General features: G+C 42.7%; 1 protein-coding gene and 1 pseudogene across 1 annotated transcript in view; both read right to left on the bottom strand.

Moving 5' to 3' along the window:
• The window catches only part of LOC146860745 (uncharacterized), a 317920-nt gene that overhangs the window by 225420 nt on the left and 65841 nt on the right, over window positions 1-26659 (bottom strand). The window contains exons 4-5 of the mRNA XM_085646168.1: window positions 10379-10533; window positions 1279-1465 (exon numbers count right to left, since the gene is read on the bottom strand). Coding sequence (XP_085502294.1) covers window positions 1279-1465; window positions 10379-10533 — 342 coding nt within the window. The remainder of the gene's footprint in view (window positions 1-1278; window positions 1466-10378; window positions 10534-26659) is intronic.
• Window positions 4944-5865, bottom strand: LOC146860746 (tubulin beta-4A chain pseudogene; annotated as a pseudogene).

Raw genomic sequence — 26659 nt, forward strand, 5'->3', positions numbered from 1 at the left:
AGTTCTTTTTATGCTTTGTCATAAAAGGAGAGCACTTCTTCCTGCATCTCCCATTTCTATAGGCACGAAACAATGTGACCTGCCAAGGTTTCCCAAGACTGCTGCTGTCAGGAAGAATGGCATGGTGGTGGAGTCACGCCCTCAGTGGACCATGCAAGGTGGTGGAGTCACGCCCTCAGTGGACCATGCAAGGTGGTGGAGTCACGCCTAAGCCTGGGTAGTGAACTCTGTTTCATCCGTGGAGTTTTTCGCGCTCCGCAGAGCTTGCGGAGTTCAGAAAAGTTTGCTCTGCATAGCAGAGTGGATTTTTTTCCTAGATTGCGCTCGACAAAGGTAAGTTACCGCTACCGCTCACATTGAGAAACTTCCATTCGAGTTGAAGAAGCTGCTGCTCGAGTAGAGCTTCTACTCGAGTGGCAGAAAGAAGCAGCACCATCTGGTGCTGAGTGTGATGCAGTACGCATGGGACAAACACCTGGAGCTGAAAATCAGCACAAACGAAACAAGGTAATGCACTCCACCGCTTGCGGAACTCTGCGTAGCTTGGCGGAATTGTTTTGTTACTTCGCGGAGTTCCGTGTAGCAGATCTCCTCGAACTCCACCCAGGGCAGGTCACGCCCTCAGTGGACCACATAAGGTTGTGGAGTCACGCCCTCAGTGGATAACATAAGGTGGTGGAGTCACGCCCTCAGTGGCCACGCTCAAAGGAAAATGCTGCCCAAGAACTTCACCTACTCAGCCCCGCCGGACGGGGAGCCTGTACAAAGGCAAATTCCTCAGATTCTTCCCTCCCTCCCAATGCTGACAACAAGTCATAGTCAATAATAGGGACAGCCTAAAAAGTATATTTAATTTTTTCATGGTGATTTAATATTACCTACGGGACGAGGCAAAGCCTCACTAAGTAAAGATTAGGTTGATAAAGACAGGGGAGGAGGCTGAAGTATGCTGCCTGTATTTCAGACCCCTTTGCCTAGACCCAGACAAAGATTGCGTTATCACTGAGCATGTGCAGCACTGGTTGGCCCCTATTGGAAATCCTTACATGTCTTTGCACTGGACAGCCTATCAACTGATCTATTATTGAACCATTTGGGAAGTACCACAGAAGGAGGTGGAGGTATGAAGAAGGACTGGAGCCAGGGCTAAAGAGCATCCACCCTCAGGAAGGAAATCAAACTATTCAGCAAAGCAAGACATTTTTTGATAGGAAAACCCCTCTGTAGATGAACAGACCAATGGGTAGATATCAAAAATATTGCACTGATATTTGTTACCTGCTTTGATGTCAGCTGCAAAAACTGATCCAAAGGGAGGAAGGAGAGGAGGCTGCCAACGTCTTTCAAGTAGGAGGCAGGCAGTGAAGAGATGTTGCTAAACTTGGAAGAGCTTCCTAACCATATTCCCAGGGCCTGCTTCTGCTCCAGAGAAAGGTTCCCCAGATTGGAGCGCATTGAAAGCAACCTGTAGGATAAAGAAGAGAAACATGTATCAAGTGCATATTGTGGCATAATGTTATCAGATACCTTCAGAAATCTTTTGGGGACCCCGTGACAAACAATGGTTATGGTCCCAAAACAAGGCGATAGAAGTCTTTTATCACTGATATTCTGGGGCCTGAACTACTATGGCACTGCAAACGGAGCCCCAGGCGCACCCTTCAAAACTTGACTCTCAGGGAAGTGAGACTTAGAATTCAACAATCACAAAATATCCCCCACTAATGACTGCCTAGCCCAGTGCCTTAGCTTTATGAAAAAGGGAAAGTGATGTATTACACCCAACTATGTAAAACAACATAAATAAATTATGTAGGGGAACACAAGCTTTTAGGAGGTGGCACAGGTAAGACAATCGTGAGTTATAAAGGCAAATCACAGGTTAATATTCAAACTGCGGTATAAGCATGCTACTGTGCTTGTGACCTGTCAGCAGTGCTTAATTTGTAATTAAAAAAACACAAGTGCCAGGGCCCTGGTCAGGAGGCCACTACAGCTTGCACCACCATTGCCCTTGCCAGGGCTGCCAATGACAATACCAACACAACTACTAACCATCACATTCCTACAAGTGTGAAAATTCAGGCTATTCCAGGCCACCAAAAGCTATAAGAATTGCTTGGGTGGCAGGAATTAGTCATTTTTAATTAATATTGATTTATTAAACAACTATTGAGTTCACCTCAAAACTGCTGGTGTTGACAATTAAGTGCTGGTGCTGAGCACCTGAAACCACTGGATCAAATTAACTACTGCCCGGCAGGTCAGTCTGTCTCTCAATGATATCTGGCTTCTTAGCAATTAGAAATTAGACCCACAGTGTTCGTTCTAAGCCCTGCATTACTCTGGGGCAGCTTTTGGATAGTGTTTACCATACCATACCATACCATACCATACCATACCAAACAAGCTTTATTCGACACATCGTCATAAAAGCACATAAAATTATAATATTTACAATAAAATGACATTCAATTATATATAAAAACCTATTTGGACAATTGTTACAATATATGTGTCCCCAATAGTTCATAATTTCTTGAGAAAAAACTCTAAATTCGAAGTTGGTCAGACCTGTCACAATCATTTCATAGCTTAAAATAGTTTGTAAACAAAATTCATAAAGTTCACAATTGGTCAAACCTGGCACAATCATTTCATAGCTGAAAATAATTTGTAAACAAAATTCATAAAGTTCATAATAAACACTATTAAAAAGGATATATACTAATGGGGGACTTTTAAATATCGTAAATAGACAAATTGTCTAGAAAACAATGAATATAAAAAGCACTGTATGACAGGGCATTTTTTATTTTTTTTTAAACTCATAGATAAAAAATATATTGTTAGTGTTTACCTTCTTTGGTGCAGTAGGACAGAGGGTTAAAGATGCACTGCATGCATGTGTACCTATCTTCTGTCTCAGGGCTTCAAGTGGTACCACAGATGCCAGGGGCGTTCAGCAGGGCGGCAAGTGAGGCACTGCAATTGCAAGTGGTGACATTCAGGCCCAAACACATATCACCCTGCCAAATGATTCTGACACTAGTAAGTGAGTTAGGGCCCTGGGCACATCAGTGGTCACAAGTGGCACCAGCACGCATCACAGCTCTCAGAATCACAGCACAAAAAAGACCGCAGGACGTGGTTACACTTCTCTTCATCAGCACATGGCATCAGTTTTGCGAGGAAGGCAGGGTCACCCACTCCAGCACTCGGGTCAGCTCCTGCAAACGTCTCTCCTGGTCGGGTGTGACCACAGGCATCAGTTTTGCTTGGAAACTTTGGTTCAGCACACCAGGCTCAAATGTGGGAAGCAGAGACACTCACTCCATCACTCGGTTGTCTCCTGCAATGGCCCTCCAGCAGGTCCACTCTTCTGGGCAGTTTCCTTTACCAGGTGGCAACTGTTCTTCTCCACTGGGCAGATGTCCTCCAGCAAGGTTTCCCTCTGCTCCCATCTATTAACTGGCAAGGTAGACTCCTTTTATAAACAGACACACAGCACTCCTCCAGCAGGTGATTGAAAACTTTCAGGTGATATTACTTCACCTCTGGGAGACTGGCTGTCGGTGACAGCAGCCCTAGATCTCCAGAAATTCCCTGACATTCTCCTGAGTGTCACCACATGGGTCAGTGAGAAGTCTGTCTTAGAACTATTTGAGGAAGTTTCAGGTTTTCTCTTATAGTCATTTTCCAGACAGGGAATGATGATTTGACTATCACTGTTCTGGAATAATGTTTGAAGTGGTTCGCTCAGTTTGTGCATCCCTCTTATCCAGAGCAATGACATTGTCCACAGGCGATGGTCCCACAGCAGTAAGTAGTGAGGGCTGTTTCCTGGCAGAGCAGCCAAAACAAGAGCATAATGAGGAGTGAGATCCTTGCATCAGGCAGCATTCAGCCAATAGGAGGAGAACCTCTGGGAGGGACACAAGGCCTCCTCTGACATATTGATTCACCCTGCACTTACAAAGGAGGCCGCTGTTTCCACCATCCTCACCCTCCATCTATACTAATAGGAGATCTCAGGGAGGAACAATCGGGCAGAACGCTGCTGAACGGTCACTGCTACATGTGTATGAGAAGCCCCTACTCCATCCTCCCTCACCTCAGTGTTTGGTGTAGGACAAAATCTTCAGGAATGGGAGCAATACACCGCTCATCTAGAAGGCAGCTACACAGCCTTCATTTTGTGCCATGCTTTACCAAAGAAAATCCAAAATGGACCCACAGGTCTCATTACCGCACACTTGCATGCCATAAAGATTCATAACACTGGTCACCTAATACTCCTTAGACACATACCATACACTTAGCATGTCAGGAAAGGACCTGATCATAACCCCTTGAAGGATATTTTGAGAGCAGGACTAGTAAGCGTATCCATCACTATCAGGGACAGGAAATATGTCAGTCTGGTACTAGAGGTTAACAAATGGTATGCTGTCCTCACTGCTGAGCGCCTATGAACGGGTTCATGGACAGTAGTCACACAAAAAGGAAGCCACTAAAGTCAACTGCCAACAAAAATTAGAACAAACTAGAGCTCAAGGAACTAAATTGCTCACCTCACAGGAATATCATCAGGCCAAATAAAACATGTCAACAGGCTCTACAACTGGCTTTCTGAAGCTTTTGAAAAACTCATAACTAAAAACATCCATGCACAGCAAACTTTGCCATGAAACACCTTGGACAGCTGACGGGAATAAGAAGAAAATCAAATTACAAAAAGCTGCACTTCAAGGTCAATTGAAAAAAACAGAAGTGCGCTTTACAAAATGATCCTCCAGAGATTTAATACCAAAATAGCTATCTCAAATGCCAAGTGCCCCACAGGGGTTTTCTATAGGATTCTCACTAAATTTTGTAAAATAGAGTGCACAGCTGCAAATGCTTTACCAAAGCTAAGATGTTAGAAGTTCATCTCTCCCAGCGTTTAAGTTCATGCCAGTGTTGGCAGTATGGTCCATTGTTATTAGTGTGGGGACATTTATGCCACTTCCTCTTCCGCCTCCTCCTCGAACTCGCCCTCTTCTGCATTGGCGTCTTGGTACTGCTGGTACTCGGACACCAGGTCGTTCATGTTGCTCTCTGCCTCGGTGAACTCCATCTCGTCCATGCCCTCGCCAGTGTACCAGTGGAGGAAAGCCTTGCGGCGGAACATGGCGGTGAACTGCTCGGAGATGCGCTTGAAGAGCTCCTGGATTGCTGTGCTGTTACCGATGAAAGTGGCGGCCATCTTGAGGCCGAGGGGCGGGATGTCGCACACAGCTGTCTTCACGTTGTTTGGAATCCACTCCACGAAGTAGCTGCTATTCTTATTCTGAACATTGAGCATCTGCTCGTCCACTTCTTTCATGGAAATGCGGCCTTGGAAGATGGCGGCCACGGTGAGGTAGCGGCCGTGGCGGGGGTTGCAGGCTGCCATCATGTTCTTTAAATCGAACACGGTACTGCTGGTTGCCGCGGCTGGTGAGCGGGGCAAAGCCGGGCATGAAGAAATGCAGACGGGGAAGGGCACCATGTTGACAGCCAGCTTGTGGACGTCCGCATTGAGCTGGCCGGGGAAGCGCAGGCAGGTGGCGATTCCGCTCATTGTGGAAAAGACCAGGTGGTTCAGGTTTCCGTATGTAGGGGTGGTCAGCTTAAGGGTCTGGACCCAGATGTCGTACAGAGCCTCGTTGTCAATGCAGAAGTTCTCGTCTGTGTTCTCAACCAGCTGGTGGACAGACAGGGTGGCGTTGTAGGGCTCCACAGTGTGTCTGACACCTTCGGCGATGTAACCATGATGAAGGTGTTCATGATCCTGTCGGGATACTCTTCTCGGATCTTGCTGATGAGCAGTGTGCCCATGCCAGAGCCATGTAGCTTGTCTCAGGCTGCCAACCTTTCCTGTCCCTTCCCGGTCACTCCTGTTTCGTTTCACTTGTTTCTGTTGTCTGGCTCAAGTTCCAGCCTTCTTTTTCACTGTTCCAGAGCGTCTGTCCTGTGTGGTGGTATTAGCTGAGAAAGCAGTCACTTGTGAATCATGGTGTCACGATTGAACCTCACATGCAAAGAAGCCTGTTGAACCGGGGGTGGGGTTGGGGAACAAACGAGATCGTAAGTACTTAAGACGCCTCCATATGACCACAATTAAAATGAGATCAAGTGCTAAAAATAAAAAAAAGAAGTTCATCTCTTCAGAAAGACACCAAACTTACAACTAGCAGATGTCAAGGCAAAGAGGATCATTTCAACCAAAAGACATCCAAAACATACTGCCGTCAAGTAATTCACAGCCTCAGAATTCCATGAGGTCAGCAAGGATAGTAGGCCTACACATCCGTGGGCCCCTCTGAACTTCACGAACATCCCTCAACAACATCTGCAAGTAAAGCAATGAGCATTGTCAACAAATCCCTACATTCTGTAATGTTCCCATCAGACCTGAAGGTATTGTCCATCTGACCACTCATCAAGAAGAACCACATCCCCGGCAGCCAATGCCAGCTAAAACCCAATCTCATTTGACCCTTTTTTGGAAAACTGATAGAAAAAGCAGACTTCTTCCACCTTTGTTATTTTCTTAAAGAAAACAACCTTCTCTCAGACTAATAAACTGGCTTCCAACCAGGGAGAAGCACAGAATTATCTCTGAAATCCAGCTGGGATCACCTGAAGACAACAGTGGATAGAAATGGTGTTACAAAATCTTTTGTATTGGACCTGTCAGCAGCAATCAACATGGTGGAAAGCCACTCTCTTCTAGAGAGTCTGCAAGATATTAGCATAAAATAAATTGCCTTGTAATGGATGTCCTCTGGCCTTTCGGATAGATTGAGCATCATTTCACTTCTTCCTCTAACTTACACCAACTTTCTGCATAGAGACAGGAGTACCACAAGGATGAATAATTGTCCCTCTACTTTTTAATGTATACCTAAGCCTTTGATCAAATCTTTCAACTTGACATGCTATAATTATACAGATGACATTCAGCTTATCCTAAAACTGAAAAACCCAAATGTTCTAGACAGATCAAGACTAGTTCAATGTCTCTAAGCCGTCAACCAATGGAAGCTGACTAACCACCTCAAACTTAACTCTTTTAAAACAGACATTTTGGCATATGGAGACTGGAAAACCTACCATCCCTTATCAGTTTGGACCCAGGAGCTTACTGGAAAACCTACCATCCCTTATCCATTTGAATGCAGGAACTTTGGGCAAAACCCATAAACACAGAAAGAAGTGAGCGATTTCCTACACCATGCACACAGAAAGATGGATTTGTCCCCATCTTGGCTTCCCACATAAACCTTAGGTGACCACCTCCCGTGTTAAGTCAAGTCTTGACTATGCAAATGGGCCCTACTAGGAGATCTCAGTCTCCCTACTGCAGCAACTACATACAATCCAAAACACCTGTGCAAGACCATTGCTTCACACTGCTGCACATTAATTTACATCATTTTCGTCAGCTCTAGTATCCCTTTGCTGGCTACACTTCACAATGTGCACAACTTTAAAGACCCTAGGCATCACTCATTGTACAATTCCATATTGCAAGAAGAAACAAATTGAGGAACATCCTTCTCCGTATTTGGAACTCTTTTCCAGCAAAAATAAGGAACTTCAAACCCACATACAATTCAGGGAGGCTCTGAAGATCTGGCATTTCACAAGACGATGCAATGATGATAACAGCACAGTCTCAATCAAGGAGCATCTATCAGACCATCCTAAAGAATGATAGCCCTGTACCGCCTTCGTCTACAAAACAACCAACACACAATATTTGTGAGGATCCCTAAAGCAGACCCACAGAAATGCTTAAAGGATTGATCTACCACCTGTCCAGGACTCATATACCCAGAAGTCAAACGCCAGCCTACCTCGTGTAAACAAATAAGAGCATATAAGAAGTGAGTCTCTTCAACTCCAGAATTTACCGTTAAAGCATATGCCACGAGAAATTGCCATAATGCTCACTCATAGGGGAGGTTTATATACCACTCCTGTTTTGACTACTTGGTCTGAACTTCCTTGAAAATGGCAGAACATTTGCTAATAATTGCAATAAAATGTCTATTTACATGGGTCCCTCCACTGCCACCTCTGTGGGCACAGCAGGTTGTACTATATTTAAGGGTTAGCTCACTCTCAATGTGGATTACATCTGTGAATGAATGGTAGATACCTGCATTCTTGCATGACCTCGCCTATTCTCACTTCTTGCCTCCTAATTGCAGTGACATGGATGTACATGGTCAAAATGAAAACACTTCCCTTATAGGTCACAATTCATTCATACACTCTTTCCTCATCCATCCACCAGTTTTAATGCTTAAGCATCTCATCTTTCACTCCATCTCACTTCAGCATCATGCCTAGGCACAATGATAAATTATAGGAGCACAACTCTGGTCCTTGCTCATGACACCAAAACATTACCCATATAGGCCACAGAACAAACACAACCTTCCAACCATAGCACTACCATACAGTACCATGCTACCCGACCGTCAATGCACTTGGAGCCTCACAAACAGGGGTGGCTCCTCCGTTATGGCGGAGGAGCGTCGCCCCTCCTGCTGAAAGCAAGCAGAGGCAAAGTATAAAAATGAAATGATAATGAAAATTAGGTCATTATCATTTTATTTTGCCCCTCCTGCTGAAAGCAAGCAGAGGCAAAGTATAAAAATGAAATGATAATGAAAATTAGGTTCTTTTATTTTTCAGCCTGCACGCTGCCAGCCGAGCTGAAGGAGGGGTGGGGCCATCCATAGTGCTGCAGCAGCACCAGGGAGGAGGGGGGAATGGTGGGCACTGCTAAGTGCGCGTGACGGTTTGGCTGGCCGTCTAGGGCCGGCCAAACTGTCATACTCACTTAGCCTTTCTCCAACCTGAGCTGTGTTGTACAGCTGGGTGGAGAACCAACACAGGCTCCCAGTCCATGTCTGAGCCAGCCGTTGCCCGTGCAGGTAAGAGCGGTGAGGCCAGGTGAGGGGGGATTTTGACGGAAGATGAAGAGGAAAAATTAATTATTTGTTTAATTTTCCCTCGTCCGTCAAAATCCCCCTCACCCGGCCCCACCGCTTTTACCTGCAAGGGCCGCGGCTGGTCTGAGCGTACAGGGCGCTCAAACCAAACCAATAGTATTCCGGGCATGAGAGCAGTGCTGGGATTGGCGGCTGGGAGCCTTCTCAGTGTGTAGTAGTTCCCAGACACGAGGCGAGGATCGGGAGCAAGGGGGCCTCTGTCGGAGCAGTAAGTGCTTTTTTATATATTCATGATTCTGTTTATTTTTTTTGTGTTCCCCCTCCCACGCCCACCACTTCGCAATACCAGCGACCACTACTGGTCACAAGCAGTGCTTAATTTGAGGCGATAGTTGCCAGTGGGGGCCACCTGCACTTACTTTTGGGTACCAGCACTTATTTTTCTGCATCAAATATCTACAAAGTGCAGGAAAGGAAAAAACACACAGGGCCCGATTCACAAAAGTAATCTGAGACAAAATCCTAACTTTACGACTTTCGGTATTCACAAAAGGCATGTAGTAGTAGTAAAGTTTGGATTCCTAACTTTACTACTCTTAAATACCTTTTGTGAATACCGAAAGTCGTAAAGTTAGGATTTTGTCCCAGTTTAGTAGTAGTAAAGTTAGTAATCCTAACTTTACTACTACTAAATCCCTTTTGTGAATACCAAAAGTCGAAAAGTTAGGATTTTTCTCAGTTTAGTTGTAGTAAAGTTAGGAATCCTAACTTTAATACTACTAAATGCCTTTTGTGAATACCGAAAGTCATAAAGTTAGGATTTTGTCTCAGATTACTTTTGTGAATCGGGCCCATAGATTGGAAAGATGGAGGAAGAGAAGGACCAGAAAACCACCACAAAGGGAGAAAGCCAGAACCTGCAAGGTCGAGAAAAAGGGGTAGGGAATGTCTGGTAGTAGATGAAAGACCACTAGCATTGGTATTCAGTGCACCAATGTTTAATTGCACCAGCCACTGGCTTCTGAGCAGAGTTTCAGGTACCTGCACTTCTCCTGTCAAATTAAGCACTGCTCACAAGGGATGGTGTTATATAAACGCAACTTCAACAGTATACAACAGACCTAAGTACACATTTGTGGAGAGGAAACCTAACTAGAGAGCAACAGAGGGCAGACCAAGCCCTGAGCTCTGATTGGTTACAAAGAAGCATGATGCGCCTGGGTGATGAATCCTATTGGGTGGAGATCTGGTGTGCCCTGAAGAAGTGCATCTTTCAGCATTTGTCTGAATTGGAGAAGGGTTGGGGCAGAACTGATGTTAAACAATATGTTGTCCAGGATCCTTCAAGCATTATTGCAACTAGATCGGTGACCATAAGCACGTACACATCTGGGTTCTCCTGCAGCAAGGGGAGGGTCCAGATGTCGGAAGGCAGTAGGTAGCGCAGGTATGGAGCTAGATCCGGGAACAGGGTGACGTCCGACTTCAGCTGATTCTTGAAAAACACTGAGGCTAGCGTGCTGAGATACTGCTCCGTCACCTGCAAGCAAAAGGCCACACCATTAGAGGAACATTTTAAAAAATCCAAGAATTTTGGGGAGCCTCAGCTGGTTTCAGGTCTTGTGGCTGGGCATGGAGAGAGAGGGAGGGTGCATTGTATAACCACAGTAAACCGAGGGGAGAATACATTTTTATAATTTCAAAAGTACAACTAGCACTGGGCTCTCTGTCAGGGGTCAGACATAGCAGCTATTTTGATCCGTTTGCCTTTATTTGAACACTTTGCAATCATACATTTTTATGTGTTAACAAACCCCATTATTTGTTGTACATAGTTCAGCATCTAGCAAGTATGTTAGCATATTTCAAAGTGGCACTCCAATACAATGTTGAGCTTTGCCAGATACAGAAAACCATCATACACCAACTATGGTGCTGTGCTGCAAAACAATCCTGTTTAAACTAGCCAGTTTGAAAGTCCCTCCTAAATAGGTTAGCCTATATCTATCTTAAGGCAACAGGATACTGTGTACTGCACTGTAAAGGGCTGCATTCTGTGAAATAATGGTTGCACTTTAATCCCATAAACACAGTCCAACCACTTTCCACACAGAAAAGTGCTTACTTGACCGTCTATACCTAAAGCAACATTGAACTATTGTAAAGAGAGGCGCCAGAGGCAGGAATCAAGGTCTTGGTACCAGGGGCTAAGCTCAGTCAATAATGTTAGGGGTTGTGAGGCTGATATTTCCCAACAAGCAGTGAGATGTACTCAACTAAAAAGGATAGGATGGGCTGGTGCCACTAGACGGTGTTAAAGGACAGGGTATGGGTGTTAGTTTTCAATATTAGGAAAAGGCCAGCCAGTTTAGGGCCTCTATGGGATAGTCTGGACTATGCTGTCTGTGCTACTTCAGTTACTCCTCAGAGTCCAGTTCCTCATCTAGGGCAGAAAGGCCCAGGAGAGCAGGCTAGCATAAACCCATACCTAACATAAACAGGCCAGGCTTAGGCTGGGCAGCAAGAGCAGGCCTTTCAGTAGCCCAGATTGAATGTGTATGAAGTCTAAGCATCTTTATACCATACTGATAGGCTGTTGTAAATTAGGTTACTTGTTGAGGGGAGTGAAACCCTACTCATGCAGCTGCTACAATTTCTGTCAGGGTGAAGTCACAAGCAACCCTCTCGTAGCTTGGCACAAAAGCAATGAGGCTAAACTTAGAGGCAATGTGTAAAATAGTTCTGCAGCATTTCAAACAATAATAAAATGAATACACAACACATGAATCCCAAACCACATTAGACAAATAGAATAAAATGTAATAAATTATTTGACGCAAAAATTACAAAAATCAAATCAGTAGAACTAGAGATATGCAATTTTAAAGATTTCAGGTAGGTAAAGCACCTAAAAGCACAAAGTGCCATTCACAGTCATCCAGTTGTGCTGGACCAGGTGAAAGTCACGAGTTCAAGTATATCACAATGGAACGTAGGTCGGATACAGGGACGAAGTTAGTCCTCTGAAAGAGCTGCCTTCAAAGTCCAATGAGAAAAGTTCCATTCACGGTGGAAGGTGCAACAAGGAGCAGGGAAGCATTATAGATGGTCGTTGATGTTGGACAGTTATTGCTGTAGCACAAAGATCCTGTCAGGCGTCCCAGACGGCCATTGCGGGAGCTCCACATTGGCGGTCTCGGCAAGTTGTTGATGCTGTAGCACAAAGTGCAGATCTTGTGTTGCCGGGCGTAACAAGTCGTAAATAGTCGGGTTCACCAGAGCTTCACTGCATTGGCGGTTGTGCGGGTGGCAAGATCTTGGCTCGATTGGCCCCATTAACAAAGAGCCCAAAAATCAGGATTTCTCCTTTTCTTGAGAAGACACCTCAACTGACTCTACACCAAGGGTTCAGGACCTGAGTGGCACCACTTTGGGATCAGGAACTCACTCCAGCGGAAACTAGCAGGGCTCACGCAGGTCCAGTTGCAGGGAGCCCCTAGAACTTCTTATGTTCCTGTAGTTCAGAACAGGAGGGCAGCCAACTGACCCTTGGAATCACTTTAGCCTGGGACAAAGGATGCAGGTCTAGTCTTCCTTCTCAGCCAGCAGGGCAGCAGGCAGCAAAGTAGCAGAGTGGCAGGGCAGCAGAGTGGCAGTTCTTCTGGAAGCAAAGCAGCACAGTAGTCCTTCTTCTGTAGTGTCCACTGGTCCAAGAGCATACTGTAGAGTTGGGTCTGGTGGTCCATTATTAATACCTGGTGCCCACTTTGGAGGAGGGGAAGTTTCTAGAGAATTCCCTTTGAAGTCCTTGACATTTTCTACCTACTCTACCTTAGCTCAAAGCTAGCTGCATGAATAATGCTGTGGTGACAAGCCATTTGTGTGAAGGCAGAGCACAGCCTATTCAGTTGCAAGTGGGGCTGTGCCCATCTCCACCCCCCATCATGCCAGCTGATAGCCTATCCATGCACACCTGATCCCTCTATTGTGTGGCTGTCTGGGAGGAATAAACAAAGTCCACCTGTCAACTACATCCAGTCATGGGACCCAGGAACAGGCTACAGGCACCAAATAGTTAGGGTAGGAAAATGACACCTTTCTAAGAGTAACACATTTAAAAATGAAGCACACGTGCACTCGAATGTAATCCAGTTCAATAGAGTAATCTAATTTTCAGAAGTTATAATGTGAGAGTGTGCACCTTGTATGGCGTTCTGACGGCCTCCTAAATACAAAAGTGAACAGAAAGCCTGGATAAGTATCCAGGGACTCAAAGTGCACTACTAGTACTGTCACTTAGTCTAAAGTGTACAACATTTTTAACAAAAAAAAGTTTACAAGTTTATAAAGTTTCTAAACAAATAATCAATGAATCATGATCTTTATCTCTGATTTTCAGTGCGTTTCATAACATATCAAGCAAAGAAGATATCCAAAGATCCGCTTTTATTCAGTCCATAGCAGAGTATTTTTTTTAACAACAGATGATCATGATTTTCCCATCGTGATTAATCGGGTAACAGTGTTTCGTATCCTTGTATCCTTTCCCAATGCATTTCGGGCGGAATTTTGCCCTTCGTGAGGGTAATCTATAACATCAATAATTACTATAAGTATCACGAGGATATCAAACCGTCCACAATTTTTTTTTAAATATTATGACATTCATAATGAAAAAACGAGTAAACGAGTAGCAGGGCTCTAGGTTTCAAATGTTAAGTATAAATGATCGTGAAGTTTATAAAATTTGCTTAAAAAGAGCACTTAAGTGAAAAATGGTGCAAGAGTAAAATAGGAAGCTTGACAGACCAAAATGTGGCGGATTACAAAAGACACCCACCGTATCATGCATAAGTGACAAGTGAGAAAGAACATGCTGAGTTTGCAGCGTGACTTTATAAATGTGAAAAAATACGGTCTGCAGTGTGGTTAAATCCACCCGTAGTGAAATGCTTAAAACCGCGATTTACTTTCCTATCGTCCTTAAGGTAATCATCCCGCCTTTTTCATTGTCCATGCGACATTTTCACCACCCACTTTGTAACCTCACTATAGTTTCTTTTACATACTTTTTAATCTATACTGGTACCTCATTGCGAGCTGTCGACTCGCCGCATTGTCAGCATAGTTCGTAGGTACTCCTTATCTTTGAAGCATTTCACTACGGGTGGATTTAACCACACTGCAGACCGTATTTTTTCACATTTGTAAAGTCACCCTGCAAACTCGGCATGTTCTTTCTCACTTGTCACTTATGCATGATACGGTGGTCGTCTTTTCTAATCCTCTACTTTTTGGTCTGTCAAGCTTCCTACTTTACTCTTGCACCATTTTTCACTTAAGTGCTCTTTTTAAGCAAATTTTTATAAACTTCACGATCATTTATACTTAACATTTGATAACTAGAGCCCTGCTACTCGTTTGCTCGTTTTTTCATTATGAATATCATAACATTTAAACTATTTTTTGTGGACAGTTTGATATCCTCGTGATACTTATAGTAATTATTGATGTTATAGATCCCCCTGACGAAGGGCAAAATTCCGCCCGAAATGCATTAGGACAGGATACAAGGATACGAAACACTGTTACCCAATTAATCACGATGAGAAAACATGATTATCTGTTGTTAAAAAAAAAAACTCTGCTATGGACTGAATAAAAGTGGATCTTTGGATATCTTCTTTACTTGATATGCTATGAAACGCACTGAAAATCACAGATAAAGGTCATAATTCATTGATTATTTGTTTAGAAGCTTTATAAACTTATAAAGCTTGTTGTTAATAATTTTGTACACTTTGGACTAAGTGACATTGCTAGTAGTGCATTTTGAGTCCCTGGATACTTATCCAGGCTTTCTGTTCACCTTTCTAAGAGTGGCATTTTAAAAATTGTAATGAACAACCCGACTTTACCATTAAATAGTATTCTAACTACAATCTCTCAGACACCAGACATGAAATGTTTACCTGTTCTCAATCAAACATTAGCACTTATTAAATGTAATAAGGCAGCCCAATGTTATCCTATGGAAGAGGTAGGCTTTGCAGTAGTAAAAAACAAATGTAAAAGTTTTTCACTACCAGGACATGTAAAACGTAAATGTTCATGTCCAACTATTTAAATACACAGTAACCTGCCCTATGGACTGTTTAGGGCCTACCCTAGGGATGGCTAATATGTATTAGAAAAGAAGGTTTAGACTGCCAAAAGGTTTATTTTGCCAGCTCGAAATGGCAGCATAAAACTACCATACGCAGGTTGTAATGGTAGGCCTAAGACACGTTTGAAGGGCTCACTAAGTGGGTGGCACCATCAGTGCTGAAGGCCCACTAGGGGCATTTAATTTACTGGCCCTGAGTACATGTAGTACCACATTACTAGGGACTTGCAAGTAAATTATGTGCCAACTGGGTGTAAACCAATTTCACCTTGTTTAGAGGAGAGAGCACAAGCACTTTAGCACTGGTCAACAGCAGTAAAGTGCACAGTCTTAAAAGTCAACAAAAGTTGGTTAAGAAAACAGGAGGGTGAAGGCAAAAAGTCTGAGGATGACTCTGCAGAAGGGGCTAAGTCTAACACAGGGATTGTGAGAAAATCATTCTGCCTTTTTTAAAAGATCTTTTCACTAGTTTTGCAACCCTCAGACAAACATTAAACACAAGACAAAACTCTCATCTGCATGAAGAGGAGAATCTGACTAATATCCATATCGTATTGTTTCTGAAGTTCCTGAATGAGTATCCCTTACCCATCCTTCCAAATGCCCCGTATTTTAGAGATGTTCATCTAGTCCCACTTCCTGGATCCTTCTATTTTCCGTAGGTCCTTCAATACCTCAGTTTCCCATAAGTGTGTCTTCAGTGTTAACTTCTACCACAACAATGTTCACTGTTGCTTTTTTCCACAATAGCACTACTGTTGCCATTAAGTGTGACAATGCGTTTGCTCAGTATCCCTGTACAGGTATCCACTAGGGTCCACGTCCAGCCTGTCTGCCATAAGGGCAGGGTGCTGCTGGCTCACAGACACCCAGTCATTGGCCACCAGTAGCTGGGATGCCCAGTAGTATAATTTTAGAATTGGAAGAGCCACTCCCCACTCGTAGGGTTTTCTAGTCAGGGCCGAGAGTGCTATCCAAGGGGATCGCCCATTCCACAACAGTTCCCTCGTTGTTGCATCCGCCGCTTTAAAACATCATCTCATACAGTGCCGCCCCGCCGAACATTGATAAGGGGAGTCATTGCCAATGCTTGACAAGATTTGTATAATTCTCTAGGACCCTATCAAGGTTATTGGTATAAAACCTATCTCGGTCTGTTGTCACGAAAATCCCTAAATACTTCAATAACATGGGTTCGTATTTTAGTGGAGAATCCCACTCATCTGTGAATTAACTAGTGTACGCATATTCATAGTAGAAAATTAGAATAATATATGTTATATGTTGCTTTAAGTGATGTATTTGTGATTTGTGCTTTATTCAGTGAGTATAAACCACTCTGAGTGTTGCTTCTGCTAGATAAATACACACACATATGGGTATTAGCAAGGGGATAACATTTTATAAGCCATTTCTATGTTTTAATTACGTTTTTGTGTTTCTTTTGCTTAAGTTGACCATTTCGGCCTAAACAAGATGGCTGAACGAGACGTTAAACGTGACTGCCCTGACAACACGAGGTTCTGGGTGAAGTGCGCATGCGTCACCGCCAGCCACAGTGGCCTGGACCTGACCCTGGGAGAACATGTACCCTCCAAGGTCGTTCTGGGAACCAATCCAAAAGAAAAGACAATGCTTGATTTAAAAGCCGGAATAAGCAAGTTGGATGACTTCATTATTCGACACCCTGAGACCTGTACCATGCAAGACAAAATTGACCAATAAGAACTCTCTAAACCCCGATCTTGATACTTTTTGACATTATTTCCATAATAAAAGTAGGTAGGGAATTAGGGTAGGAATGCTACGCTATCGCCTCGCTCTTGCTCTTCTTGACGAACTCGATTTCCTGACGTTATGCTGACGGAGAGGACGGTGACACTGCTGGACAGCTGTTATCCTGAATCTATGAGAGACTGAATTGCGGCCTAAAACTTTGCTGAATAAATTCTCTATGACTGACTGACTTAGAGGACGACTTTAGCCAGAATAGGTAAATATGATGCTCTGAAATGCTAATGAAGATTTCTAACATTTCTTTCAATATTTCTTAGATAAAGATAATTGATCAATTGACAAATGTGTTGTGTTGATTATTTGAAGAAGAAGATTAAGGGAAAAGTAATAGAGCAAAGGTAGACGAGTTAATCATCAATTACCTATTCAACTAAATGATCTATCTCCGTATGGGAGGGATATCTTAGGTTTAAATGTCAATGTGTTTAGGGAAAAGTAAATGTATTCCTCTCATGTCAGCGTTGAGAAACGTATTTTCCCTCAGAAAACAGGTCAACCGAGAGTAAGTATTTTGGTGTTATGGGCCCCACCAATGAATGTATGTGAGTGAATTGGATGCCGAGGTAGTTGGTCTGTGCCGAAGGGGGAATTTGACGTTTTGCGCTGGATTAGTTTTCTGGTAGCAAGACAATGGTTTTATTGTCTTGGTTTGGTGATTATTGCTTGTAAATAGCTTATTGATTATTGGTTATTGATATTGATTTATTGACTAACACTCTATGTTGAGTCGTGTTGAGTTTTATGTTGTTTGCACGGCTTCTGGGATGTAGGAAGTCGGAAGTTTGTAACGGTTCCGTAGTAGAGCAGAGGTAAGCGCTGTTCTCGGGAAAGACGGAATTGTTGTTATCCTGTAGGTACACAGGAGAAAAAGTGTAACGATTGAAGTTGCACGACGCATTGTCTGGGTTCGATTCGGTGACATCGTCGTGTGTTGCCATTAAAGACATTTTCTGTGTGAGAGAAGTGTGTATGATAGCGAAGGTTACTTGTGAAATTCTGGTCTTAGGTACCAGGGATCCAACTGGCATTCCGATAACGCTTATCACTGGAAAGGTAATAGGTATTCTCTGAGCTTGCTAGAAGGACAAAGTAGAGGGAAGCGCTGCTTTGTTAACGTGTGTCATAATTCTGTAGTAGGACAGACTGTTCGCTGTTCTCGGGAAAGACAGGATTCTGCTTGAATGTACTACATTTTCTATTGTGAAAGTGCGCGAACGAAATAGCATTTGGGTTAATTGCGAAACTCTGGGTTTATTTCTCAGGAGCATTGGGTCTCCAACTATGTGTCTTAAATACTAGAGAAACAGTTAGCTAATGCTTGTTAGAAGGGTGAAGTAGAGGGATGTGCTACTTTATTAACGGAAGTAACGATTCCGTAGTAGGGCAGAGGTAAGCGCTGCTCTCGGGAAAGATGGAATTCTCGTGAGAAAGGTCTATTGCTATTCTTTAGTTAGCGAAGCGGACAATGGAGATGTTTTCATGTTGTAACTAACAGAATTGTAGAAATTGAAACAAAAACTTACTGAGCAGATTTGTAAAGGAGGGGTAGACAGGAGCAGGAGCTGCCGCAGCGGCTGCTGACGTCAGTACGACCACGCTGGGATAGGACAGTCGGTCAGAACTTTAAAACGCTCCGGATTGGTGCGTTAGTGTGCGCCGCGCTAGGAGTGGAGAAATACAGGGTGACGTAAAACGCTCCCTATTGGTGCGTTAGTGTGAGTCGCGCTGGGATTTGAGGATTGAGAGAGCGACGTAGACGCTCCGGATTGGTGCGTTAGTGTGAGTCGCGCTGCGATTGGACAGAATAGCGGTACAGTTGTAGGGAGAAACTAGTAAGACACGAAAAGAAGGGAAAATGTATTACGATCCATCAGAAAAAGAGAAAAAGTCATGGTTTGGTAAAATTAAGAAGTGGTTTAAGAAGGACAAATCGATCAAAATTAGGGAAGGACAGTTACTTCCACCACCGATAACCCCTGCATCCTTAATGATTGCGAAATATGGATATCACACCTGTATTTGGTTAGACAACTGGATTAAGTATACGAAGGAGGACGTTAGCTTTTCCAGAACATGGTTCATTTAATTTGGCTGTTTTGAGATATTTGAGAGAGAAAATGATGAATTTAGAACCGAGACCTAGACCGACTCAATTTGAGGCTTTGACGGAATGGGAAGACGAGATGCATGACCGAGAAAGACAGAGAAATGGTAGTGGATATAGGTACCTGTTTGGCAGATCATACGGACATGAGACGCATGATGATCGAATGAGAAGGTGGCGGAATGCGAGTATGACTGAGGGCTTGTTTCCCGTAAGAAGTGCAGGAGAGAATGAAGGACGAAAGTGTGTAGAAAAGAGGCATAATGTGGAAGCGAGAGGGTATGGAGGGAATGAGTCCGAGGATGATGTTCTTGATGATATGTTCTATAAGAATCCACCACCATACCGACCAGAACCAGAAATATTAACTCCAAGTGCCCCAATGAAAGAAACAGTATGAATCATAAAATCGGAACCAGAGTTCCAAGATTTGGGAAGAAACAATCCTATTAGAGAGGTAGAAAAGAAGTCTGGAGGAAAATTGGATGGAGAAAATTCAGCAGAATTAGCCAAAACAACCCTAGAACTAACGGAGAAAATAAGAGAATTGACTAAGAATCTGGAAGCGGAAACTGTTCCAGTAACGATAGGTCCAGTATTGCCTATTTTTGACAAGCAGAAAGACAGTGAACATTGTTTGACAGTTCCTTATAAAAGTAATAAATCGGTTGAACAACCAACGATGAGTCAGAGTGAGAATCCATGGAGACAAACTATGAGTATGATTGAACCACATTTTTCAAATAACCCGGTTGTAGGGTAAAACTGTGCAGAAAAATGTATGACAATGATAGAGACAATGTCAGAAACTTAAAAAGATTTCGGACAAGGAAATGTAGAGAAGCCAGTAGGACCGTCTACAGAGGAGTTGAGTGAATGGTTGAGAAGCTTGCAAAAGAAAGACAAGGAATCTCAGTCAATAGATGTAGCTAAATTACGAATGGTACTAGAAGAATTAATAGTAGGAAATATCCAGACAGAGAAGTTAAAAACCTACCAAGATGAGGAGTTGTTATTTCTGTGCAAAAGCGTAACATGGAGAGCGAAAAATCTTCATGAAAGATTAGGAGAAGTGGCAAATGAAATGGGCATTGATATTGAAAAGGTAAAAGCCTTACAGAAACCCTATCGAGTAGATTTCACGGAAAAAGACATTGAAAACATGAATACCACAGGAAGAATAGTTCAGATTAAGGATATAATTATTTTGTTGAGAAAATGGGGAGATGTGGACAAATGGAAGAGCAGATGGTATCGTAAGCGAGACGAAGTTTCAGACAAAACGTTTTCAGCCTATCCTATGAGAGAAAAAGAGAAGGTTGTGACAGAATACCCTATGAGAGAGATTCCAGGAGGAGGATATGTGCATGTCCCATGGACTAGACAAGATATTTTGTCATTTACAAATGATTCCCTTGGACTGCGTGAAAAACCTGTCGAGTGGTATAGACAGGTGGACAGATTTGTGAAATTATCCAAAGTATTATGGATTGATTTGAATAGCCTGTTTGATATAATTGTACCAGGGGATCTATGGACGGAATGTAAAATAGTAATAGATTGGCCAACACAGGAATACCCAAGGGATCCTAAGACAGGGGCTCCAGACCCTGAGGTAATGAAGAAATACGAACAGGTTATGGCATTTTTGAAGAACAAAGTACCCCCTAATGAGATAGATTGGGGGAAAATTGACAGAACACATCAAGAAAGCAAAGAATCAGTACATGCCTATCATGAGAGGTTAATTTTAGCCTTTAAACAATTCAGTGGAGATGAGAATTTGAGTGACAAGGATTTGAGTCATTTCGTATACAGGTTTGTATATGGTCTTCGTCCAGAAATTAGTGAAATGATAAAACAGCATACGGTAGATTGGCAAAACAAGAAAATAGACGAAGTATTGAGACATGCTAAATATTTCAGTGATGAAATTGAAACAAAACAGCGAAAACTGAAAGAGAAGGCAATGTGGGCACAGGTAAGAGCAGCAGAGAGACAGGAAGCACAATTAGTGGAACAAGCAGGGTCAAAACCAAGATTTAATCCTGGGAAAAATAAAGGGAATATTGAGGAAGCTAAAAAGAAATTTCCGTGTCATAATTGCGGTAGGATAGGGCATTGGAAATCCGAGTGTAAGAATCCACCAAGTACTAATGATGAAAATTCATCCTTGAATCCACAGGTGCAGAATGAGGTGAGTGGTCAACAGCAACGACAGCAGCAGGGTGTAACACAACAGAATCAGGTGTCAAAACCACCTTTTCCACAGAACAAAAATTGCCAGAAGTATAGTAAGGAGAATGGATTCTACAACGAAGAACAGGTAAATAAGCTGCAACGCGCTAGCGCTGCTTCACAGTATTGGCTGCAACGCGATGAAAGCGATTCAGAAGAGGGTTATTGACTGTGCCGAAGGGAGGAAGAAGAGTGCGTACTGGGCGCAACTCTAGAAGTAGACCAGACAGGCCCATTTGTAGATGGAAAAGTTAATAACAAAAATATTACTTTCCTAGTTGATATTGGTGCTACTCGATCAACTGTTAGATCAGCTGATGTTAAGAATCTTCCTCTCTCGGATGAAACGATCCAAGTAGTTGGGGTCTCCAACAGACAGATTAAAACTTATCTTACAGAACCAGTGAAAGTTAGTATAGGGAAATTTTCTGAAATGCACAGATTCGTAGTGTGTGACACTAGTCCTGTGAACTTGTTAGGTAGGGATTTATTGTGCAAGATGAATTGCACTATATTTTGTACTCCAGAGGGAATAGCCTTTGAAACACCAGATGATGACGTGTTGTATAAAATGACATTGGCAAACAGAGAGAAAGAGGTTACAGGAACATATGCTGTATTCAACCCTGACAAACTACCAAAAGAATTGAAACAATCAGTAAAAGCAGAAGTTTGGGACTTCACAGGAGAAGATGTAGGATTGATGAGGAATGTAGATCCAGTAAAGATAACCTTAAAAGAAGGAGTATGTTATCCAAATGTCCCACAATATAAATTGACCCCTGAAATAATCGAAGGAGTTACTCCTGTGATTGAGAAAATGATAAAACAAGGAATTTTGAGAGAAATAATGAGTAGTCCATGTAATTCGCCGATAATGAGTTTGAAAAAGCCTAGTGGGAAGTTCAGAATAGTGCAAGATCTGAGAAAGATAAACAAAATTGTTGTACCATGTTGTCCCATTGTATCGAATCCATCTGTGATTTTGTATCAGATTCCTCATGATGCAGAATGGTACACAGTGATTGATTTGTGCCATGCATTCTTTTCCATCCCATTGCACCATGACAGTCAGCACATTTTTGCATTTCGTTTCGGCGAGCGTATTTTGGCGTGGTGCCGAATTCCACAGGGATATACAGAAAGTCCCTCAATATTTAATCAGCTATTGAAAAAGTCTTTGGAGAGTCTAGAAATGCCTGAAAATTCAGTACTAGTCCAGTATATCGATGACCTACTTGTGGCATCGAAAACGCGTGAAGCCTGTGAGGAAGGCACGGTAGCTTTGTTAAATCATTTGGCAGATGGAGGACTAAAAGTATCACCATCAAAATTACAATTTTGTAAAAGAGAAGTCCAATATTTGGGACACAGCATTGAAAAAGGACACAGGAAAATAACCATAGATAGAATCAGGATCATAAAAAGAATGAGTCCACCAATGACCCAAAGAGAAGTGAGAATGTTTTTGGGAATGGTTGGATATTGTCGTCAATGGATAGGAAATTTCTCACTGATTGCAAAACCTTTGGTACGACTGACAAGAAGTGATGCGAGAGATCCAATTGATTTGAACAAAGAGGAGTTGGCAGCATTCAAGAAATTGAGAGAAGGATTGTGTGAAGCGCCTGCATTAGGGATGCCTGACTATGACAAGGAGTTTGAGTTGTATTGCAGTGAGAGAAATGGATGTGCACTCTCTGTTCTAATACAGAAGCATGGAAAACTGAGGAAACCAATTGCATATTTTTCATATATGTTGGACCCAGTAGCTGTAGCCCTTCCTGGGTGTCTGAAAGCAGTAGCTGCTACATGTCGAAGTTTGGAACAGAGTGAAGGAATTGTGATGGGGTATCCTGTGAAAGTGTTTGTACCTCATGATGTGGCGATTCTTTTAACAAGGAGTCGTACTCAGTATATGACGCACAGCCGACTGACTAAATATAAAAACGCCATTTTGGGAGCAACAAATGTGAGTCTTGTGAGATGCGTGAATGTGAATCCTTCAACATTGTTGTCTGATGTAGCGCATGTGGAGGTAAGAGATGAAGCAGATCATGATTGTTTGGATGTACTCGATTTTTGTACAAAACCAAGGCCTGACATAAAAGATGACCCTTTACCAGAAAGTGATTATGTCATGTTTGTTGATGGATCTTGTTTGAGAACAGATGATGGAGTGCTAAGTGCAGCATATGCAGTATGTACAGTTACAGCAGTGATGGAAGCATCCTATTTGAAAGGAGTAAGGTCGGCCCAAGTAGCTCAACTTATCGCCCTGACCAGAGCATGTAAGATTGGGAAAAGTGTGAGAGTGACTGTGATAACTGATAGCCAGTATGGCTACGGGGTGGTCCATGATTTCGGCCAAATTTGGCTGCAGAGAGGTTTCCTGACCTCAAGTGGGACTCCCATTAAGAATGCTGAAGTGGTTGGAAGGTTGCTTGAGGCAATACAGCTGCCCAGGCAATTGGCTGTGGTAAAATGTGCTGCTCATAGTCGCAGTGGTGATTACATTGCCACTGGAAATAAATTTGCCAATGACATGGCACAGTATTGTGCACAAAATCAGAATTCAATCAATCGGGCAAAGGAAAAAGAATTGGTTTCGTGTTTCCCAATGTTTACTAACACTGTGGGAACATGGGAGGAGGTAAGACAATTGCAGGAAGAAGCAGGAGAGGAAGAAGTAAAACAGTGGGTAAAAGCAGGATTTGCACCAAGAGAGAAAGATCATGTGTGGGTCTATCGAGATGGAAGACCAGTAATGCCTGATAGCATGATGTCTGCCATGGCACGGATGTAGCATGGACAGGGACAAATAGGGAGAGACGCAATGATTAGGTCTTTTAAACAAACTTGGTATAATGCCAAGTTCAGGCTTGTGGCGGAGAGTATTTGTCAAAGATGTCTAATTTGTCAGCAATACAATCCAGGAAGAAAGACAGTGGTGAGTCTAAGAACAATAGGTCGAGAGGGAGGGCCTTTCACCAGAATGCAAGCAGATTTAATTGAAATGCCTCCTTGTAACAGGTTGAGGTATGTTTTGGTGATGGTGTGCCTATTCTCCAGGTGGGTAGAGGTGTTCCCAACAAGAAGAAATGATGGAATGACAGTGGCAAAACTATTGTTGAGGGAATTTATACCTAGGTTTGGGTTCCCAGTAACAATTGAATCAGACAGAGGAGGACATTTTCATAATGAGATAATAAAACTGATTTGTGAAGCATTAAATGTACGACAAAAACTGCATTGTGCCTACCGACCAGAGGCTTCTGGTGTAGTAGAACAAATGAATGGTACCATCAAAAACAGAATAGGGAAAATGTGTTTAGCCACAGGTATGAAATGGCCCGATGTCTTGCCTCTAGTACTCATGACTATTAGATCAATACCAGACAGAACTACTGGTCTGAGTCCTCATGAGATCCTCATGGGACGCGCAATGAGACATGTATTTATACCAGTCAACAAGCTGATGACAATAACTGATGACATGGTATTGGAATACTGTAAAAGCCTGGCTGACTCAGTTCATTCTGTGTTTCATCAGGTTGGAGCAGATGCCACCACTCTTGAAAAGAAGCCAGCTCATGATCTAAGCCCAGGGGACTGGGTAAGGAGAAAAGTACACAGAAGAAGAAACTGTTTGGTTCCCAGGTGGGGAAAACCAAGGCAAGTCATCTTGACTACAACAGCTGTGAAGTGTGCTGGATTGAAGAACTGGATCCATGCAAGTCATACTTTGAGAATTCCAAATCCAGTTGATTGTAAAGAAAAGGAGTATTTTGATGAATCAGAATCCAGTACTGAGTCAGATGACGGAGAGCCAAAAGATAAAGAAGGAGAAAACTCTGAAAGGGGGGAGACAGATCCAAGGTTAACTTTGGTCCCCAGAAGTAACTCCCTAAGGAAAAGATTGCAGATTTCTGAATCCAGTTCAGACTCAGTGACAGAACAAAGAGCCCATTCATCCACGAAAGAACAAAAGAAGAACAAAGAAAAGGACAGTGGAGAGACAATAAAAGAAATCTGTGAGAAGGAAGTACCAGATGAAAAATTGAGAGAAATTCCACCTGAAACAACACTTTTAGATGGACAGGTGCCAGATACAGAGAGAGAGGGAAAGATTACTGCGGAAGACCCCCGAGGAGGTGTAGGAAACTCCAACATCCAGTTAGAAGCAGGGACAAGTAGTCAGCAGGAAGATTGCGTGACGGAGATTCGAGGAGGGACAGAAGTAGGGAAAAAAAAAGAGGTGGAAAAAGAACTCGTTGAAGGTAAAAATCAACTTGAAACAGAATCTGAGGAAAGCGAAGATGAAATACCAGAAGGCCGAGTTCTGAGAAAGAGAGCTTGGAGAACTGAAAAGAATGATAAAGGGAGTAAATTGAAAAGAGCGTCCAAAGACGAGGTGTGGCCAAACTAAATAATGAGACTGAGATATCGGCTGACACGTGTAAATTCGCCAAGAGCTGAACAGGTGAATGAAGTAACGAGTCAGGAAAAATCGAAAGAAGAACAGACAGTAGTCAAAGAAAAAAAACGAACAAGAAAACCTAACCAGAAGTATAAATCACCGGAATGGACATATGTGGCCCTGCCTGAAGTGAAGGAAGAGGCGGATAGCCAAGGAAATCCAGAGGTGGTTGTACTGGAAGTGGTTGAGGAAGATGAAGAATCGGAAATCCTGAGAGTTATCTTGTCCAATATTGGAGAAGAAGCGGATATTCAGGGCAACCTGTATGTTGAAAACGAAGGGAAGGTGAAAGATGATGAGATGCCAAACTGAATGAGACAAGAAAATTACTGATGGAAAAACAATAAAATACTGAAAAAGACAAAAACTGGTAGAACCACGTAGGTGTTTAGAAGCCTAGGGTTAGAAACTAGTTGTGAAGTAGAAGAGGCGAAGTCAAAAGACACGGCTCATTTTAGAAAGATGGCAAACATAGAAAGTAGCAAAAGTAGATGTACCTTTCTTAGAAGATGGTGAAAATGCGTTGTTGTTGTACAGGATTATTAATGCTTCTTTGGAGTATTCTTGCTCTACTAATTTCATTTAAAGTTACTGTAGATACATTAGAAGGACATAGTGATAACATAACTAATATAGGGAAAGTTCAAAAGGTAGTTCCAACTAGAATATATAAAAACTATTTACATAAAGATAGGTCAATAACAGATTTTTCTACCCATGTGTTTTCAAAATTGTTGTATGAATATGTAAAAACAATGGACGTAAGGGATTACTACGTAGGTATGCAATTACCTGCATCTGTATCTGAAGGAGTGACTTATCATCACCTTCCTGTAACATATGGAATAACATGTAGTGTAATAGCTAGTTTATTTTATCAA

Source organism: Triturus cristatus, chromosome 3_1 (genome assembly GCF_964204655.1).
Source record: "Triturus cristatus chromosome 3_1, aTriCri1.1, whole genome shotgun sequence".
NCBI classification, from domain to species: Eukaryota; Metazoa; Chordata; class Amphibia; order Caudata; family Salamandridae; genus Triturus; species Triturus cristatus.